Below are 22,430 nucleotides of genomic sequence, written 5' to 3' on the forward strand. Positions count from 1 at the left end.
GAAATATGGCCCTGTCTCTGCCTGTACAGAATTTCAAAAGTTATCTAATATCATTCTAAGGACCAATGCATGCTTGGGTAGTGCATCCCAGAACATACATTACTAATTAAAGGAACATTATAAAAACAAATGTGTATTCCTAACGCTGTAGTACTCTGTTAGTAGATTAGGTGCAGAGTGGCAATATTTTACATTGCAGGGTTTAAGCAGGCAGGGACATGGCTCCCAGACCAATTCATCGAGATGCCTAATGTGTTCCTTTAATAGTGCCACTGCTGACATTACTTCAGTATACACAAAATACACAGAAAGGCTTCAGTACACACACACACATAATATAAAAATACACAGTCTTTCCCAATTGCCTATTTTTATGAATATTTTGAGCTATGGCCAGTCTCTTTGAGTTAAGCTCCCCTTCACTCCACACACAGGTGACCCAGTGAAAAGCATGCAATTTGTAAGAAGTCCTCATTGAACCACTATAAAGAATATTCTAAGCATCATATTTTCTAATTGTGGTGGTTATTGACCAATTAGGCTACAGGCGTAGTCCCTCTATTTTTTTGTCAAATGATTTTAAAGCGTTTTGTCAAGGATTAATTTCACTTCTTCATTCTCCATCTAATGGTATTCCACCATGCTTAATTGCCTCAGCCCCTTCTATGTAGTTAATGGTAAAGGTGTGCCTTTCAGCAGGAATGGATGTAGTGATGTCGTCAGTGCTCTATTTATCTCCCATAGTAAAATCAGAACAGGACCTACAATAACAGGACTGTCAGCTCTAAAAAAACGGACTATAGTGTAGCACACAAGCAGCAACATTTTGACCTCTAACAGGTCTTTATCAAGCTAACACCACAGTGTACAAGAATAGTATATATAGTAAAAACAATTAACATAAATAACTTACAATTGTTGGTCTCAACGCTCGTGTAAAAGCACTGGGATTGCTGGTAGTTTGGGCAGAATCAGGCACCTAACAACTGTAATTGATCCCTAAAAAATAAAGGATTCTACTGGAAACTAAAATTGTTAGTAATATACACTAATGTAAAACTACACTTGTCCTGTTTATTCACTGTATCTGCATGTCGTCTATTCACTTGTTAAACCTTGGGGGAGATCTATCAAGGCAAAGAAAGATGACTTTTTTGGGGGGTAAAGTTCTAAATGTTGAGATGTTTTATGAGTTTCCATGGTGATTGCATCTTACTTAGCAATTTGCCGCAGAATAGCACCTGTGTTTGCCTTGATAAACAAAAAATATATATATTTATATACACACGCACACATCCAGCCCTATGTAGAAATGCCAACTGCACAAACGTGACTTTTGAAGGTAGTTGTGTACAAAGCAGACACACCTTGGTATGCACATGCTATAATAATGCTCATTGTTCATTGGAACAAGCTCATAATTATTAGGCATAACACATGGATCAAACATACCTGGCTGTACTCCATCCTCAGTCTGTCCCAACTGTCCTGCAGCATTCCATCCACAGCTGTACACCCGGCCATCCTCCAATACGAATACAGAATGGTGTCCCCCGCAGGCCACTTTCTTAATGGAACCTGCCAGAGGAAATCTGGATCTGCAGGGCTCTGATACAATGGGTGGTGGGTTGGGGCCTATCCCAAGTTGGCCAAACACAGACTGACCCCAACATAATAACATGGCTCACACATTCAGAAAGTCATAAAGCCTCTAAGAACCTGGAACACATGAATAAAGAACAAAGAAAGCAGGTTAGTGAGACTATAAGGATATTACTATTAGAATAATTATAAGAACATGGGGGTTTCCAGTCAATGTGCATATATACCGTTAAATATTGTGTAGCCCATATCTGTTATTGGCACTCAGTGACGACTCTTATAGTTTCAAGAGATGTTGATACAGATCACTTGTTTTCTATTTGAATCTCAATTTAGAATTCTGCCTAGATCAGCACTAGAATTGTTGACCACAAAAGTAAGTTTGTTTATTCATTTATTTTTGCATGCATACAATGTTAGATTTCACAAACTGGTCTCCGTGGCTGGCATTGGTTCACGATGATCCTACCCTGCACTTCCAGCTAAAACAGTATGTGTAAAGTAGAAGGCTGTTGTTAAGGAAACCTAAACAAAGACATGTGTGCATTTTTGAAACAAACAAAAAAAGTCAGTTTGAGCTCATGTGCACATTTTTACACCACATTCTAGGTGGGCACTGCAGAGCTCAAAATGGAATAATGAGCCAAGTCTGAAAGTGACTTCCCACAGCAAGCATCACAGATGGCTACGTTGTACCTAAATGACTCACGCAGTCCATTTGTTTTTGTCTTTACCACTATGCTAAATGACAAAGCATCAAAGGCTAAGGAAATATAAAAAAATCATAAAATGAAAATATTTTGATAGTAATTTGAATTTCGCATTTTATTCATGTAGTAAGTGGGGGTTTTGTTTTTTACCACAATAAAGATAGAAAACCAACAGATTCTTAACTCATACTAAGGTATAAGCGGAAATAAAAAGAAATGTACTCATCTCTCTCTCTCTCATAAAAATCTGTGAGGCATGCAGGCTGTTTGTTGCAGCCTAGTACTCCCTGCATCCTACCTTTGTAGGATGTAGACTAACCACTGATTTCTACACTTTCTGCAGAGTTTTAATTTGTGGTGCTGCATTATTTTGTTTAACCATCGCATTTTTGTGGAGTCTCGAAGCCTGTGTACTCTCCCAGGACAAAGAAAATAGATTCAATCAGGCACTGTCACAAAGACTAATACACAACAATAAGTCCTGCGCTCAAACTCCCACTACTCCTGGGGGCATCAATAAACATAGTACACATCAGCTCCAATACATACAACAAAAAAACAAATAAATTATTTACTGGCGCACTATTGCATATCCCTGTGCACATTTAAATAACTGGAGTTTTTTTTGTGTCACTCCAATGGTCATTAAAGTGTAAGCCCACCTGCCACGTCAAGGCAAGCCTCTTAGATGGGTCCTACACTAACAATTCACCTTGCTTGGGCTTCAGGCAAAAAAATCTCTATTGAGACAGAGAGGGGTATTTTTATAAACCCCTACATACTTATTAACCCTTAACTGTTAATGTAGGACTCAACTAAGAGCTTTGCCTTCATGTGGCAGGTGAGCTTACACCTAAATGGCCCTTGGAGTGATACTAATGACCTCCAGTTATTATAAATGTGCGTAGGGATTTGAGATAGTGCGAAAGTAACTATTTTCTTTGATTTTTATTGTCACAATGACTGCCTGCTGTTGAGGAAAAAGGAAGCAGAAGGGTTAAGTCTTTTGGGTCCAGAGCTGCTTATCTATTATGAAATAACAAACGCATGTGACTACCAGATTACCTTGTTTAATCCCACTTCTGTCAGCCACAGATATCAGATGTTTAGGTGGTGCCGTGGAACCATCCACAGATAGTGGCTGAATTGAGTATTGGCACCATTGGATATGCAATCATTCAAAGCCACCATGTACATGGCAGACATCTTACTTCGAAAAAGAGCAAAACTTTTCACAAGAGTCACCAGAGCCAGTGTGAAAATTAATTAAACCATGCATAATGACATGTTCTCATCGAACCTGTAACTAATCACTTAATTACCAACTCTGGACACTGCACTTGCACATACTTGAGAAAACAAATAAAAATTATTCGCTTCTGAGATATGCACGCACATAATCGAAGGGGAACTGGAACCTCTAAATCGATATAAAGTGTACACTATCAACAGCTGTGGTCATCTATTACAGACATTCTATTTGCCTTAAAGGAACATGGCTGACACTATAGTGTTCCCCTACCTTTGTAGGTGTATGCCCCAAGGTAAGATTTACTTGTATCCTTATATGGTCTCTTTGTCAAAGCTCTGTGCCCTTGGCTGAAATCATCAAGACTGATGATCTCAGCCAATCCAATGTTTCCTAATAAAGAAACATTGGGTGCCTAGTTCACATTTGAGGCAAAACACCACACTTCTAGCGACTTCTAGCATTTATTGAGACCATCTGATTGAATAGCCCAGTTTCACTCCGCTGTTGGGGCAGAAGCACCTCTTGTGGTTGTAAGGAAGATAGCCACTAGAAGCATGTTAACCCTCCAAAACAGCAATGTTTCCTCTTGCAGAGTTAAAATGACTGGGGCAGGGCACCGAAACTGCTTCATTAACAGTGAAGTGTCTAATCTGTCCTGTTTTAAGAAGGATTTCTTGCCTTCACCCATAGAGGCGCCATGGAGAGATAGAATTCAAACATCCATAAAAGGGCCTATCAAATCCGTCATTGTCTTACAACTTCAGGGATGAAGCCATCTCAAAGCAGCTTGAATCATGTCATGGCTGCCTGGGCACGGGCAGGACTGTTAAGGGCTGGAGCAATTCTGTGGGGTAGTAAGGGTTTGGATGCCTGCTAGTAGTTGTTGTCACTGAGGGATTATAGGGCAACCTTTTTGAACTTTTACACCCCCACCTGGTGCTGAGCTAAGAACGTAATTCACCCAACTGGTCCCAGTTTCAACTCTAAAAATTACGGTAAGCCTACATATACCACTTTCCAACATTTCAAATGGACAAAGAAGGACACTTTAATTTTATGGTTGTGTGGGTGTGGTCACTGGCAGGGCTGAGAAATGTATGTTGACTTACTAATACTAATTATGTAACTAAATGTAGAACATGAACAATGCATTTTATTTACACAGACTAAACAAATGTATTTATGTGGAGGAATAATTCAGACACGCCAAGAATACTAAGCTCCCACTAAAGAAGGACATTATGATAAAATATGGGACAGAGAGATTTGGGTGGAAAATAGGGACTTTCCCACATACATAGGGCCGGTTGCGAGGTGTCAATAAGACTGATCTCACCTATAAAGGCCGGCGAGATCCAAAATACTGGTTCCTTCTGCAGGAAAGATACAGCAACCCAAGGTCTGCTTAGTGAGGTGTAACGGATCCCCTTCTAGGTACAGTAAACAGGGGGTCCACATGTTTAAATGAAATATCATTATTTTATCATTGAGGTGTTCCTGTCTTTTTTTCATTGACAAGACCGTCTACTTAACACAGCCCAATCTGCACATGTAATGATTTCACATGATTCTTATAGAGAAGCATTGGTCACATGTACGGAATGCGTTTCAATCAGCATGTTCTGCCCTCAAGATGCAGCTGTTATAACAGTGACCATAACACTCCTGGGAGCTGTACTGGGCTGTACATGAAAGAGACATGATAGTCAGCTTAATGTAGTGGTTATGGTGTCTATAGCCTGTATCTGCAGGCTTTTTAATGTAAACACTGCCTTTTCAGAGAAAAAGCTGTTTTTACATTGCTGCCTAGTAACACCTCTAGTGGCAGTCACTCAGACAGCCACTAGAGGTGCTTCCTCTATCTCAGTGTTTCACTGTGTGCAGCACCTACTTTCAGCGTCTCCAGGCTCTTCATGGAGACACTGAACGCTCCCCAAAGAGATGCATTGATTCGATGCATCTCTATGAGGAGAAGGTGATTGGCGCAGCTCCAAATAATTTTGGGATCTCAGCCATGGAAGAGAAGCCAGGAAGGGCCGCAGCGAGACCAATACAACGTGGGAGAAAAAGTGAGTAAAATCACCTTGTTATTGTGATCTAAGATGGGTTGGGGACCTAAACTGTTAGTTTAACACTATATCTTTGTATCCCTGACACCATAGTGTTACTTTTAAATCAGCACTGTTGCAACATCCTAGATCACGTATAACACAGTGCTCTGGTTAACCTGCAGTGTTAAAGGAACACTATAGCATATGTAAATGTATATTCCTAATGCCATAGTGCTCTGGGTGCCATTTAACATAGGTATGTATGCCTCTGTATCTAACAGTTACATGTCTGTCATACTGCTCTGTGATATATAAATCAATAGTAAAATGGTAATATAATGAATGTTTCCAGCATGTTGAGAATTTTACTCCAAGTCTTTTTTGGTGTATCTGTTTAGTCACCTGTCTAGCACAAGAATATATTATTATGACCAAAGCCACATAATTAGCAGTCACCTCTCGGATACAGGCGATATGTCTAGACGTGTGTACAAACAATGGCTCAGGCTTTATACATTACAAAGTAATGTCTCAAAATCAGATCAAGTGCTGTTTTTCACTACAGTATGCAACCAAGTATTAAATAATCATTAAGAAAAAAAAAATAATTCAAGAGGGACAGTCACTTCTCTGGAAATTACATCATATAATAAAACATTGAAAATGACAGATAACTTATTTTAACTCTTCAGCACACTGCAACAAGAATAGGAACCAGAAACATTGACTGTCTCTCCTGCTCTCTCTATATGGTATCTATGCTGACTGACAGGTAGCCAAGACAGAGAGGTGCTCAGTTTCAGGACAGAACAAAATGCAACCGTGTGTGGATTTTTCCCTTGTGGACAGTCATCCATTCAGGACAAATCCGTTTTTAAAACCAAAATAACAGATTAAAAAAAAAAAAAAAAAACTGTAAACCACATTTTTGGGGCCCCTCTATAGAGTACAGGTGGATAAAATCACATCGTCAAATATTGTATAACTACCATGATGCTTTGGCATCTGGAAATCTGTCAATGGCCCATCTTTGTGTGGTTGGATTTGTGTTTAGATGTATGTGTGTTTGAATCTAGTTGTGTTTTTGTAGGGATTCTGTGTGTGTGAATGAAGAGGTGGGTTTGCGTGTAATGTTGGATATAGCAACACGATTAGGCCAATCAGAGAATAACTTAAATATAGTTGAAAGCAACCTGAACCGCGTTTAGAAACACACTACCAGAAAAATTTATAAAATACAAAATTTATACACAGATATAAAATACAACTACTATTACACCAAATAAATACAAAACATAAGACCATGTATGAAAGAAGAATAAAGTAAAATAAAGGAATGTCCTTATGCAGCAAGCTTGTATGTATAAGAGTACCTTCAAGAGGTCCCTAAGTATTAAATGTCCTAAGATCCTTAGAGGGGCCAGAAAGTCCGAATGCTGCTCGTTAGAGTCAATGTCCTTAACATTCCCTGGTACAACAGTTAAACAGAGGGCCTAGGCATTTCATATGAGGCTATTTGAGTCTTTTACTTGGCTCTTTTATTACCAATTTCCAGCAAATTTTGTGATAAATGTTATTCCATTTATATAACATTTTATTCCACTTATATATTGAATTTTAAAGCTAAATCACAGGCCTTGTATGCTACTTTTGTATTCTGCCACATTTCCAGAGTACTGCGAAGTTTGTGGGGATCTTATAGGATCGCACTTTAGACATATCCTAATTGTAATATACCTATTTGCTTTTCCCCAGTGATGCTATTTGAAGAAGTGACACAATCTGTGCCATCATACTAACAAGTGTCAAACTTTGATGGTTTTTATATATCCCTATTAGTGGTCCGCAGGCAAACCTTTAGAGCCGGTGCCCAGGTACATCGGCCCTGACAGGGGGGAGAGTTGTGCTGTGCTTTCCAGTTACGCCTCTAAATGCTAATCCTTGCTTATGCTGTCTAGCCCTAACTAACGCTAATCCTTGCTATTCATAACCAGCACTTATCCTTCACTAACCCTAATTAACCATACATCTATTCTACACTGTAAAAAAAAATTGCAGTGGCATAGAAGTCATTGAAAATGGGTAGGGGGGGGGGCGGTTTTAAAATAAACCCAGTCACACATGTGATTACCCCGGTTACTATACCCATGGGATAGCCCACTGATGCTGACCCCAGCATGCACTACTGACTGCAAAACTATCATATGCCTGGCAGTTGCCTTGGACTGTTACTGGAAAGCCTCAGTGCTGTGACTTCCAGTAATAGCACAGTGCATGCAGTGATTGTGGTGATCCTGAAATGTACTGTGTTAAATAGAGGACACATGCTGCTTATCAGTCATTGAGGTCAACTATGCCAGCCAGCACTTGCCTGGGTCAACTCCAGACAGTTATTTCTGTGATGCTTCAAGAAAAAGCCTGGCATTGCTGACTGCAGTGCAGCCCACCCATGGAGTACTGTACGTTGGCATGAAGTAAGTTGTGGCACTTCACCCAGTATGTTGTTTATCACAATGAGATTAATTGATTTTACTGAGAACCAAGTAGTCATAAACAGAACTACGGGAGTTTTTCTCAACACTATGAAAGAGAGCCATAATGATCTGGTAATAAAATTCACGAATATAACACTGAAAATCCCCTCTCACTTGTTTTAACTTGTTTTTTTTCCATTTGATGCTCTGTTTTATTTTAATTTATATAAAAAAAATGGGCAATCCCTTTTGGCATCACCGTTCACGTCACTATTTTGCTCTTCACCTGAAAAGTAAATGAATTTAAGAACTGCAGGCTGATCACTTGTGTAATTCTTTTTGTATGTTTTCTTGGGGGTATTTGATATCTTGGCTTGCAATAACTCGAGATCTACAGCTACAGTATGCCTTCCCTATCCTTCCAAGCACAGACTTTCTCATTTGTGCCGGATAATGTCCATGAGGTTCCTTCGAGTAAAAATGCGGTTTTTCATTTTTATTTTAAATGTTGAGCCCATAATCAAAAAGGCAGGGGACACACTAACAATGTTAGTGTTCTATTAATATTTATTTATTGTAGTTGTAAAACCTTATTGGCAGTTATATTACTGTGGAGCTCTGCGTCACACTCATGTAGACAAATAGATATGACCTTCTAGAAACCAACGACGAGAAAACAAAACATACAAAAAGTAATCGGGTGGAAAAGAGGCATTGAAAATGGAATACTCACCCCCAAAAGAGGTACATTTTGGTAATAAGTGATGTCAGTATATAAAAACACATAACAGAATTGTTATAGTTTAAAGGTTTGCCATTAGATGCCGAACAGCATTAACCAACTTATTACAATTGGTGGCATAAAGTACCATAACTAAGCAAGAACTGCAACAACAAGATTAACATTTCAGAAATATTTTTTTTATATAGCAAATAGCACATTAATTAACCAGAGCAGAGATAAAACAGCAATACTAAGGGGACGACTGATCATTGCCCGCATTGAAACATGAAAGAGAACAGACTTTTGAATTAAAACATTACATAAACATTATGAAATATCTTAGACAGTTACTCTAAATTTGAAGATAGCCAGACAGTCCAATAACAGAATAGAATATGCTTTGATTTAGATTTGCACATAACATACCTTCCAACATTGGGAGGTATGCAAACAGCACTCACATCACCAGCAATGCCTATAATGGATGGGTTTGTCTGCCCACTTAAGGGGCGTTACAGCCAGGCTGGCTAGCCACTTACCAACAGGACCATACAGGGAGCTCTGCTAAACCTGGAGACAGGCTTTATAGGGACCCTATAGGCACATAGACCAAGTCATATCAATAATGTGGTCTGGGTGCCAAGTCCCTCATATTTTAACACTTAAATGTAAAACATTGAACACTTCAATATAAAACATTTTTACATTGGAGGGTTTAAATTCATCAAGTGGCCAATAGTGTCCCTTTAAAGAAACACTATTGCGTTAGCGTATTGCCAAAGCTATAGTTTGTTTTAAAGGGACAGGGCTCGACAAATCCTAGGCGACAGGAAATGTGTCCTGGTGCCTGGGATGAGTGAGCCCCTTCAGCCCCCGAGGTGACTGGAAACCCAAGATGGGAAAAGCCTCAGGCGGCTCAAAGAGAGTGGAGGCGGGCAGACATGGCAGGTGGCTAATAGTAAGAGAGCAGAGGCGAGGCGGGCGTACAGGCAGGGGCTAATTGTGAGTTGAAGCGGGAGGTCAGACGGGCAGGTAGCTAAGAGTAAGCGGAGACAGGCGGCCGGACAGGCATTGGCTAGTAGTGAGCAGAGGCGGGCGGCCGGACAGGCATGGGATAATAGTGAGCAGAGGTGGGCGGACGGACAGGCAGGGGCTAATAGTAAGTAGAGGCGGACGGCTCATTAAACAAGAGCTGAGGCAGGCAGGCGGCTGACTGATTACGGCGGCGGCAAAGAAGCTGTAATCTTCCTGCTCTGCTCCCTCACGTGCCCTCCTGTGATGCCCGGAGCCAGTCTATGATGTCACTCCGGCCCTGACTCATTAAACAGCGCGTGAGGGAGCAGGAAGGTTATCAGAGCAGCCCCACTGGACTCAAGGGGAAAGGTAGGGAGGCTGGGGGACAAATTTAAATAAAACATAATTTGTGAGTGTATGTCTGCTGTCTGTCAGTGAGAGTGTGTTTCTGCTGTCTGTCAGTGAGTATCTGTCTGTGACTGTGTGTTTGTCTGTGAGTGTGTGTCTCTCTGCCTGTGTTGTCTGTCTGGGAGTGTGTGTCTGTTTAGGTGACCGACTGCTCCGATCGCATGGGAATGGTGCTTTTACGGACTATGGCTGTGCCAGTTTCGCCATGGCTGAAATCATCATCACTTGACGATTTTGGCCAATACAATGCTTTCTCATAGGAAAGCATTTGGAGACTATTGCACATGTGCAGCAAACACGCTTGAATCAGTGCACCCGTATGGGGAGCATTAAGCGTCTGCATGGAGATGCTGAATGGAGGTGCTGCACACTGTGGGGCACCGATCCAGGATGAACCGCTAGAGATAGTCTGAGTGTTACTAGACTGCAATGTAAACACTGCCTTTTGTCTGAAAAACATGTAGGGGCAGGCTATAGACTTCAGAACAATTACATTAAGCTGTAGTGGTTCTGGTAATTATAGTGTCCCTTTAAGAGTGGTATTTTTGGCGTTAAAATACCTGGCTCCTAACTTTTTTAACTGCCTCCTAGATTCCAAGTAAATTTGTCAAGCCCTGCTATAGGCACATAGACAACTTCATCTCGGGTGCCATGTTATACATCACATTTGTACTCCTAATGCTATAGTGTTCCACATAACTTTGAAGAACTGGCTTTGTTCAATATTTGTTCAATATTCCATCTTCTTTAGGCATGGAGCACATTATGAATATACCCCATTACACCGCCTTCATTGCGCTCTTTTATTAAACTTTCCTGCTATAACCTAAAACAGGGATAGGCATGTCAGGAGGCAGGTTGCTGGTTCATCCTGGTTCTTTTTAGTTTTAAGCCCTCAAACTAGTGAGTTTTTGGCAATTTTTCAACTGTGGGAAATTGACTGACCACGGCTGTGTTAAATGGCTGTGACCTGTCACAGTACTACACACTATTCTCTTATATCTAGACCCTCTACGTCTACACTTTGCTTTTTCTTTATCTTGTTGGGTGCACTACACGTTTATTTATTAGCAAAAATGAGCAAGTTAGTCAGTTTTTTAAGGTTGCTTTCTCTACGAGCCTTATGGGATATTGTTTATTACACTTCACATGTGACTAGATTTGTATCTATACTATTTTTGTCACTTTGAAAAGAAAAAGAAGAAAATAAAAGTTGTTATTATTTTTAATTTTATACATTCTAAAGATGATGATTAATAAGCCACTCAACATAACTTTAACTACACATAGCAATTAACATGTGTAGGGGTGTCTGGAGTGTCATTTTAAAGGGACACTCCAAGCACCATAACTACGCTTATCACACATCCCAGTTGGACTGGTATTGTCCCTGGTTAGGAGCCATGTCCTGGCGTGCCACCAGGTTGATAGTTCTGTCCCGGCGTCATTGCCGCTCTGCCAGCTAATATTCAGTTCTTCCTCCTTCTGTGGCAGCACTGGGAGGAACTAACCTTAAGAAGTGTTATTTCCTCCCAGCCATGCAGGAGGGAAGCCGAAAGCATTCTGCAGAATGTGTTGCAACAGGGTTCTGAGTGTGAGTAGCCTTGGTTAGGGCCATGATTTTCTCTAATCTAATATTGTGTACACTGCTGTTTCCTGTATCATTAAACTACAGTAATGTTCCCTGCACTCTAATGATTATTAGAAACAAAGCTATAAACATTCTACTCTCAGTGCAGCAACATTATAGTGTACTTGCAATTATGACTCTAAAAGCAACCATATCAGCATTTGTAAATTCTACTTAGATTCACAAATATAGAGCGAGTAATGATGGTGAAACTCCCTGATATAATGTCATAAACTACGTGATAGGCTTCGTTTTTTTATAAAAGCACGTGACACAAAACAAACCTCGAAAAACATGCACCACAACCACTACAATCAGAGCGAGCAATTATGGTTTTTGGAGAGTCTTTCTAGAATTTAAAAGGAGACGATAATAAATAATACGTACTATAGTCATCCAGTTTTAGCTACAAAGCAAACATTTTCTGTGTCATCAAGAGAGCAAATACAGAATAGAAAAACAGGGTGGACATATACAAATTGACTATAAAAAATGTTTCGAGAACAATTATCACTGCTCTGTTAATTATGATAACTAGGTTGCTATTTTACTTTATACATTTATTTCTCTTCGTGTTTGAAAAAAAGATGAAACACAATGATTAAAGGTTGATAGTTTAAGAAATAGACTGTATGCAATTTATTTCCTACAGTAAATACTGCAGGTGTGCAGTGTATTTTTCCTTTCACAGCAAATACCAATACAATGGAGATTAGGTAAAACAAAAGAGCAATTCTGCACTGCAGCAAGCTTCTAACATTGAAGCTACTCACGTGAATTCTCATTGGTTTCCAAGGTGACTGTTCCTCTTTAAAGACTTTATGCCACAATTCTACATAACCTCAATTGTCTCTGACATGAAACTATGGTGCACCTTGCTTCTTTCTGATGTAAAGTCTGGCTATTGTAAATATGATGTTTAGTAAAACCACAATTTTCTCTGCTTTAAAGCCACACCCCAAAATTACCTACTGGACCAGTCAAACAGGTCCCGCAAAAAAAGAGCACAAGGCTGTGTAACTGGGACCTTTGCAACAACGCATCTTTTTTTTGTTTATTCCTATGCTGTACATGTTCCAAAATATCCCTTGCTGTGCTTCTTCCATTATTTTATTTTGCCGTTCCTTTTTCCATTCTTTATTTGGTTCACAAGTTTTCACTTCAAATATATGAAAAAAGAAACACAAACAAAATCATTTTTTTCCCGTGATAAACTTTTAAGCCACCATCAGATTGGCAGATTTTAGTTGATAGGTAAGTGGCTTTCTCACTGGTCCTTTTTGTTAAATTTACATATAAAAAAAACCCCTTCAAATTGTGAGTGCACTTTTTTCCTAATAATATCAAACGAACACAGCTAGCTCCATAAGCACTACAGCCCGCAATAGTGGTTATGGTGCCAGGAGTACCCTGACCCCATCCTAAGGGAAGTAGTCCCTGACCCCTGCTTGCCTCCTGGACTTTGCTTTTGGTTATTTCTTTATTTTCTATTTATTAATAAAGGTGTTTTTGCATCTAGTTCTGTCTTTGTCTGGTTCCTGGTCCCTAACAATAGTTGAGTCCTGGGACCAATCAGCTGGAGACAAAATCTCAGATAAAAAAAACTGAGCCATGGGGGCGGGGCCTGACTAGCAAACAGGGCAGACGTGCTCTGAACTAGCTCCTAGGCACCGAGCACAAAACGTCGAATAAAACTGGCTAACCTGCGCTCATCCTCCTACAAGAGGGCCCAAGAGGGGAAACCGACCCGAACCCAGAGACACCAAACTCAATGTCTGGGGTGACCGGGAACCGCATCGGCAGACTAGGGCCTACTGAGGGAGGCGGTGGAGAAAGGCGGCCGCTTTCCCGCCAGACGCACAAAGCAATCAGTAAGCTCGGTGCAGTACCTCTCCCCCCCCCCCTATGGACCGGTGGGGGACATCCCGGTCCCCGCCAGCCGGAGAGCCCAGCGCCCGGCACCCTCCACATGAGCCCGCAACAGCTCCTGGCAAAACGGGGGAAAGGGCCTCCAAAATGGCGGCAGCTTGTCACTCAGCCCGGCGAGCCAGACAGAGACCAAACAGATCAGACTCTACCACACTGCCCGCGCCGAGAGAGCTAATCCTCACGCAACCATGGAGAGCAAAAGCTGAACCAAACCCACAAACACGCAGCTCCACCATAATGGCAGAGGATACGAGGCTCCCGCACTCCAACGACATACTCACCCGACTGGACAGTGTTTTGGCGGAAACTGCGAAGCAAATTGTGTCCACCCACACCACCACAGCGTCTGAAAGCTCTGCGGTATCCCTGCACGACCAAGCCGGCACGGCCACGGGAAACAGACCGGAGAGGTGAGAGCCGTAAGGCACGGGGGACCTCCTCGGGCCCATCAAAACCACAAAAGCCTGTGCCATCTACTACTGGCCTACCCAGGCCGAAGGCCAATCGGGGCGCTACCTCGAGACATGACCCACACTGGAGGAGGGTTTGCCGCCGCACTCAGCGGCCGACCACCAGGACCCCCTACCACTCCAACAGGGAGAGAGGTTCAGCCCCTAGTGAAAGCCGGACCTGTGGATCTAAAATGTCGGCCCTTCTGATAGCCTGGGGCGGAGGGGAGGACTTACCTTGCCTGCTCAGAGCCGCCAACTCTGGTCTCAACCCAGACCCATACGACACCCACCGCGAGCAGGAGACTACCGTACCAAGACCCAAGGGACCTACCCGGCGGACAAAGCACGACCCTGACGACATGCTTCTTGGGGAACGTACCCTGACACTAGCAGGCATCGGGTGAACTGCTCTCACGAACTGGGACTTACTACAGGTTACCGATCTCTCGCCTTCCATCTCCACACAGTGTCTGCAGACATAGTACTCTACCAGTTTTCCCCTCCCCGGGGCCAATAACCTCAATAAGCATTATTGTTTTTACGCTGTGGCAGCATATCGTTTGAATTTATCTATGTGAATTTAAAATGTGATCTTGCTTAACTCAAATGCCAGCTACCTTAGCATGACTTACCTGCACTTAATGTTGAGCTGCTTACGATTTGTTCCTATCGTTCTACTACATTTATCATTGTTTACCCTAGCTAGACTAATCTAGGCGTATACAGCACTTAAAACGCTGGTCTCACAGTCCATCTTTCTCAATGAATTAGTTTAACCGTTTTCCCATAAGCTTTACCTAAATTACTACTGTAACCATGCTTCACTGCAATAGCCTGTGTAACTTACCAGCAATATAAGCTTGTACAACTCGTGTTATTACTACACTTTAAGTCGATGCTGCAATGCTTTAACTACTTCTGCCTACTTATAACATATTATTATAAAATTGTGCATGTAAATCAAAACCCCGCATGTTCAGCGAGGGAAATGCCTGAGGAATGCTGTCGGGGCACCTCAAGACTGTTTGTACTATCTCATTGCACTGCAAAAAAAAAAAAACTGAGCCACCTCAGACAGAGTAGGCACCAAAGGAACCGTTCATGCCCACGAGATGAGCCACCATGGGAGTCGCAACCGGTTAAAAGGATGTGCATATGAAAGCAAGATTGGACCACATGGAGAAAATTGAGATGTAATAACAAAGGCAGCAAGCCACAAAAAGGTCTATCCCGAAAAAAACAGATAAGAAAACAGAAGACAAATTAGACTTGGTCCCATGCGAAATCATGAAAGACATCAGGTGAAAATGAAAAAGAATTGGTGTTAAAAGTTCAGACACTCTGCGAAACTAAAAAGCACATCATTGTTCAGCCATTCTTCCAGAAAGGAAGGAGGAGTAGCGAGGCGGGGAGGTCTGTCCAGACTGATGCCACAAACTAATCTACAAAATTGTAGGATCCCAAATGTTGATAATCCTGTAGGATTAGCTTTGAGAGAAAATGCAAGAGAGAAAATTCAAGATGGTCACAAAAGGGGCAGTAAAGGAATCTAGACCCCTTACCAGAAGTCCTAAAGCAGGTCCCGAGCAGCTGGTGATGGGCTTGACACATTCCATGATCCCCAGACACAGTCCAGGCCACCAGAGGTAGGTGATCCTTTAAGACTAATGAATGAGGATTGCCTTCCAGATCCAAAAAGAGAAAGGGTGAGTGAGGAAGAACAGGGGATCATCGCATGATAACTATAGAAAGAGCAGGAACAAAGGTTGAGATCTACAGAGTGGTGCGACAGCAGTATCGTCGCATCTTGACACTGCAGAAGATGAAGAGTCCATATGAACATAGAGAACGCAGGAATCTCATATGCCCCCGAAGTTGACCATATCCGGAGAAAAGCATCCACTGCGGGACAGAGAGGATCCAAATACCAGTTAAAGAAATCGACCGTCTGACGAAATCACCTTTAAAGTGAACAAATCCAGATGAAGAGGGTCCTGCCAAAGGCTGGCATCTCTTCAGTGGTGGGAGAACCAATCCGTGACAAAAATGTCTCAACCTGGGAGATATTTCACTCTGAACGAGAGATGCCTTTCCAAACAATACTGGAAGAGATCCTTTATGAGGTCCCCTAGGAATTTCCAGTGGGATTCACCCAGGCATTTATGTAATGCAACGCAGTCTGAGTGACGGCCACTAGAGGTGTTCCTAGGCAGTAATGTAAACACTATATTTTGTCTGAAAAGACAGTGTTTACATTAAAGAGCCTCCAAGGACAGGCTATAGACACCAGAACAACTACATTAAGCTGTAGTGGTTCTGGTGACTATAGCGTGTCCCTTTAAAACTAGCACTTGCTTAGATTGACTAATGATGGCTGCCAGAGCTGGAGTTACACCTTCAACAGCAATATAAAATATCAACGTACGTGCACTGTTTCAGTACAGGATTCTGGCGTCATGACCACTTTAAATGTTATGGTGCTTAGTGTAACACTTGAAGCTAATTTTTAGTAAAAATGACTGTAAATACTTAAAACAATGGCTGGTGTCTTGACATATAGCATTATCTTTAGGAAGCTCCAAGACTTTTAAGAAAATTTCCTATACATAAGGGTTCTTTTTTTATTTCATTACCACTGATCATTCTGCTGGACTGCTGATAAACTGCTCATCATCTGTCAGCTGACATAGTGATCATTAACTGCCATTTAAACATGCTTAATTGTTTTATTGCCAAGATCTGTGACTCACTTTAAAGGAGAAATGTCACAATTCTAACAGCTGTAGCTACTCTATCCTAACCTGATGGAGCTTTTAAAGTGACAAAGGAGTGCAGCAGAAGCAGGTATAAATCACAATTTCCTCCACCACCATCTTACCATAGTTCACTGGGTGTGTACACGTTCCTTGTTTCATAGTGTGTACAAGTGCGTGTGCATTCAGGCTTCACGTGTAACTATCCAGAACACCTAGAAACAAATGGCCCAATGCACTTGGCTAGTCAAGGGTTGCTACAGCAAGTCCTAGCACATGCTTGATGTTCCAGGAGGGATAAGCCAAATGGCAAATGATTGAGGTAAACTAGAAAAATGGTCAGAGTTGTGGCAACTGACATTTAATGTGAATAAGTGCAAGATAATGCATCTTGGGCAAGGGCAGAGTACAGAATATTTGATAGAGTCCTAACCTCAACATCTGAGGAAGGGGATTTAGGGGTGATTATTTCTGATGGCTTAAAGGTAGGCAGACAATGTAATAGAGCAGCAGGACATGCTGGCAGAATGCTTGGTTTTATAGGGAGAGCTATTAGCAGTAGAAAGAGGGAAGTGCTCATGCCATTGTACAGAACACTGGTGAGACCTCACTTGCAGTATTGTACGCAGTACCTTCAGAAGGATACTGATACTCGAGGGAGTTCAAAGAAGAGCTACTGAAGTGGTTCATGATTTGCAGGGTGATACTTACCAGGAGAGGTTAAAGGATCTTAACATGTATAGCTTTTAGGAAAGACGAGATTAGAAATTAGAGGGGCAAAGGTTTAAAAATAATATCAGGAAGTATTACTTTACTTAGAGGGTAGTGGATGCATGGAATAGCCTTCCAGCTGAAGTGGTAGAGGTTAACACAGTAAAGGAGTTTAAGCATGCGTGGGATAGGCATAAGGCTATCCTAACTATAAGATAAGGCCAGGGACTAATGAAAGTATTTAGAAAATTGGGCAGACTAGATGGGCCGAATGGTTCTTATCTGCCATCACATTCTATGTTTCTATGTTTCTATGTTTCTCTGCTATACTGCCTGAATGCCTGACAATCAGTATGGGAGAGAAGCCAGCTGAAATACAGCTTATATTGTCCTTACATTGCAATTTAGTTATATGCAGCATTCACAGAGTGTGATCCTAAGAAAACATCATAAAAACTGCCATAGAGATTACTGATTAATGAACACAACCTTATGGGAATGTCTAGAGTTCATTCACTAAACACCAATTTCTAATGATTTGAAAACAAAAAAAGGCTGACTTGGAAAAATTCTCTATAGTTACAAGAATTGTCCAAATTGGAAGATTGGTCGAATTCCCAAACTCTGAGCCAAAATGTAGCCGAATCACGAACCAAACAAAACCTGTAATGGCCAAGTTTGTTCGCTTTGTTAAGTGATTCTGGATTCTACCAATGGCGCCAAAAAAAGAGATGATTGATAAAAAAAAAAAGCTGATTGACGGCTAAGGAACAGTCACTAAATGCTGGTTTTATTACCAGTTGTATCTCTCTCTATTGGTCAATTTGTGAACCAAATGACAGTAAATGGCAGTGTACTGCAAAGTACTTATATAATATTTATATTATGTTTACATTTTGCAGCCACTTTGGTTCCTTACTAGAACTGAAAAAAAAATATTAAATCAGATGCCAACTGTATGCTTGAATCCATTTTTAAAGGGAAAGAACATATCTCTGGGGCTTAATAATGCTGTTAAAGGGATAAAACAGGCACTGAAACAGCTTTCGCTTAATGAAAGTGTATGGGTGTAGACCATGCCTCTTATGTCTCACTCCTCAATTCCCTGCCATTATAGAGTTAAATCACTTTTGTTTCTGCAGTCTATGCAGCCTAGCCACACCTCCCCTGACCATACCTTATACATCCTGCATAAAAAGAATTGTTTCATTTTCATTAAGATGTTAACTTGCTTTAGAAGTTTGTATCTCCTTCTCTGTAAATTGAATTGTAATCTCACACAGGAGGCTCCTGCGGACAGAAAATGCCTTAGTAATCTGCTTTCTCCAAGCTTGTAAAAAACTGAAATAAGCGCTTACTACATACATACAGAGAAGGGCAGCAGTAAATCAGTGAGGATTCCAAAAACCTCACAAGCAATACAAATAGTGACAAACGGCGCCCAAAAGGGTGTAAAAAAATATGTAACACTTTTGTGTTTATATAAATATATATATATTTACATATGCTTCTATCGATTCAACGTACACTGGTATTGGGTAACTTTTAATAACCTCAAAAAAGAAAAAAAGGACAAAAAATAGTGCAATATGTATCAATATTTAGACTATTTTGTATAAAGTGTATAGAGGGCCAACTCACACTTTGTTGAACTACTAAGAGCTCTGCTGTTATTTGCCTGGACTAAATATTGATACATATTGCACTATTTTTTGTCCTTTTTTTTCTTTTTTGAGGTTATTAGAAGTTACCCAATACCAGTATACCTTGAATCGATAGAAGCATATGAAAATATATATATTTATATAAACACAAAAGTGTTATATAATTTTTACACCCCTTTTGGGCGCCGTTTGTCACTCTGTTTGTCACTATTTCACCAAGCTTGTAATTCTAAGCATTTATATGCAAACACTGGCAGGCTGGGGCTGGTTATTTTGGGTAGAATATGGGTCTATAACTTGGGAACCTAGCTGTTTTAGCAAAACTATTTTCTAAAAGTAGATATTACCGTGGAACACAATGGATCGTGCTTGTTGATTTTTCCAAACATTTTACTTTTCAATAGAATTTCATACGCAATATCCGACGTGTATGACACTGTACATTTGATGCACTCTGTACTGTACATTTTGTGCAGTAGCAAAAATTACTTTGTAATAGTATCAAAAGATGAATGTGTTCATGTCTGGTACACAAAGCACTGCTCCGTGAATCTAACACTTTTTGGGAAGAAGCCTTTTCTCCAATCCCAGGGACATGTAGTGACAGGTTTCTTACTATACTTCAATTATTTAACACTAATTGTAATGATGTTTTGTGATTGCTCTTTAAAATAACTCAAAACAATGAATGGGCTTGTGCAAGTAAATAAGGGCATACAGTAAGACGATAACAGGAGAACACTTTTGTCTAGATTCATTACATTTTAACAGAAATAAAATTATTTCCTCTTCACGAATAGAAATTTATATTACGGTATTCAATTCACTGTATGAAACAAATAAACTATATCTGCAGGCATTCGTATGAAGAGAGAAAATGTAGTTACTGATTTGTATTACGATTGCCATGTTGATATTTTATACAAAATTGTTTTGAAAATGCTTATTCATAGTATAAATGTGTACTTGTGTGAGCTTAAAGGGCACAAGGCTTGAGTGTACTTTCTCCTGATGGCACAATGTCTTGAAACTTGAGATACAGATCTTGAGGTCAGTCAGTACACGTGAACTTCTAAATTACAAACTGCATTTATTGCCTGTCAGACATGAGCTTGTGCTTTATGCAAAGCACATACAATGATCAGCCACAACATTAAAACCACCTGCCTAATATCGTGTAGGCCCCATCATGCTACCATAACAGCTCTGTCCATGCGCTGATGCATGGACTCCACAAAGCTGCTGAATGTGTCCTGTGATACCTGGCACCAAGACATTATCAGCAGATCCTTTAAGTCCTGTAAGTTTTAAGGTGGGGACTACATGGATCAGATTTGGTGTTCCAACACATCCCACAGATGCTCAATTGGACTGAGATCTGGGGAATTTGTAGGCCAAGGCAACACCTTGAACTCTTTGTCACATTCCTCAAACTGTCATGCACTGTGTACTCTGACATCTTTCTATCATGACCAGCATTAAATCTTTCAGCAATTTGAACTACAGTGGCTATTATGTGTGATCGGACCAGGTGGGCTAGCCTTCGCACCCCACGTGCATCAATGAACTTTAAGTGTCCATGACCCTGACACCAGTTCACCGGTTGTCCTTCCTTTCACCACATTTGGTAGGTGCTAACAAGTGCATATCAGGAACACACAGCAAGACTTGACGTTTTGGAGATGCTATGACCCAGTCGTCTGTCTAGCCGTCACTATTTGGCACATGTCAGAGTCACTCAGATCTTTTCTCTTACCCATTTCTCCAGCTTCTAACACATGAAATTTAAGAACTGACTGTTCACATGCTGACTAATATATCCCACCCCTTGACAGGTTGACTTTGTAACAATATAATCATGGTTATTTACTTCACCTGTCAGTGGTTTTAAAGGGAATCTCCAGTGCCAGGAAAACGATCCGTTTTCCTGGCACTAGAGGGTCCCTCTCCCTCCCACCCCCCACTCCCCGGTTACTGAAGGGGTAAAAACCCCTTCAGTCACTTACCTGGGACAGCGGCGATGTCCCTCGCCGCTGTCTCCGCCTCCGCGACGCTCCTCCCAGTGATTACGTTGGCCGGTGGGCGAGACTGATCTCGCCCACCGGCCGAGGAGACCTAAAGCGCATGCGCGGCAATGCCGCGCATGCGCATTACGTCACCCCATAGGAAAGCATTGAAAAATCATTTCAATGCTTCCCTATGGGGTTTAGAGCGACGCTGGAGGTCCTCACACAGCGTGAGGACGTCCAGCGACGCTCTAGCACAGGTTTCCTGTGCTAGAACCCAGGAAGTTCCCTCTAGTGGCTGTCTAATAGACAGCCACTAGGGGAGGAGTTAACCCTGCAATGTAATTATTGCAGTTTATAAAAAACTGCAATAATTACAGTTGCAGGGTTAGGAGTAGTGGGAGTTGGCACCCAGACCACTCCAATGGGCAGAAGTGGTCTGGGTGCCTAGAGTGTCCCTTTAATGCTAAGGCTGATCTATATACACTCTGAGTCCAGACAGATAAATCAGCATGCGTAACTGCTTTTTGTGTCTGAAATGTTCCTTTAATGGTTATTTTTAACTTTTTTTATATATATATTTATATATATATATATAATTATATATATAAATATCAAAATATACCTATATCTATCATTTTATTCTAGATGCATTTTGATATTAATATATATATAATTTTATATATATATATATTAAAATACAATTACAATGAATGTGTGTGTGTGTATACATACAGTATATACATATATAAGATCTAAGCTTTAAAATCATTAATTAAATGTGTCTGACTATTTTTTTTTAAACTTTATTACAGCTTTGGGGGACTGCATGACAACCTAGGCAGTTCTCCTGCAGTCAGTGCTGAAGCCTGCTATTGCAGCCATGTGACTGTAAAGGGCCGGACTGGCCACAGGCAACCCGGGCAGTGCCCCCAAATCAGATTGCAGCAGAGGGTAAGTATGGCGGCGCAAGGAGAAGCGGTGATCCGCTGGGCGTACCATGCTGTCCTGCAGCGTTAAGTTCCACTTTTTGCAGGGCAGCATGATACG

The 22,430-nt window shown here is 41.1% G+C and overlaps 1 protein-coding gene across 3 annotated transcripts in view; it reads right to left on the reverse strand.

Moving 5' to 3' along the window:
• HERC3 (HECT and RLD domain containing E3 ubiquitin protein ligase 3) overlaps nucleotides 1–22,430 on the reverse strand; it is an 87,485-nt gene that overhangs the window by 59,225 nt on the left and 5,830 nt on the right. For 2 of the 3 annotated variants that reach the window (XM_063458643.1, XM_063458641.1), the window contains exon 2: nucleotides 1,453–1,719. In XM_063458643.1, coding sequence (XP_063314713.1) covers nucleotides 1,453–1,681 — 229 coding nt within the window. In that variant the 5' untranslated portion in view covers nucleotides 1,682–1,719. Of the gene's footprint in view, nucleotides 1–1,452; nucleotides 1,720–4,900; nucleotides 4,971–22,430 lie in introns of those variants that run through there. The other variant, XM_063458642.1, reaches the window with a different exon arrangement.

This window comes from Pelobates fuscus, chromosome 6, assembly GCF_036172605.1.
Source record: "Pelobates fuscus isolate aPelFus1 chromosome 6, aPelFus1.pri, whole genome shotgun sequence".
Classification (NCBI taxonomy): Eukaryota; Metazoa; Chordata; class Amphibia; order Anura; family Pelobatidae; genus Pelobates; species Pelobates fuscus.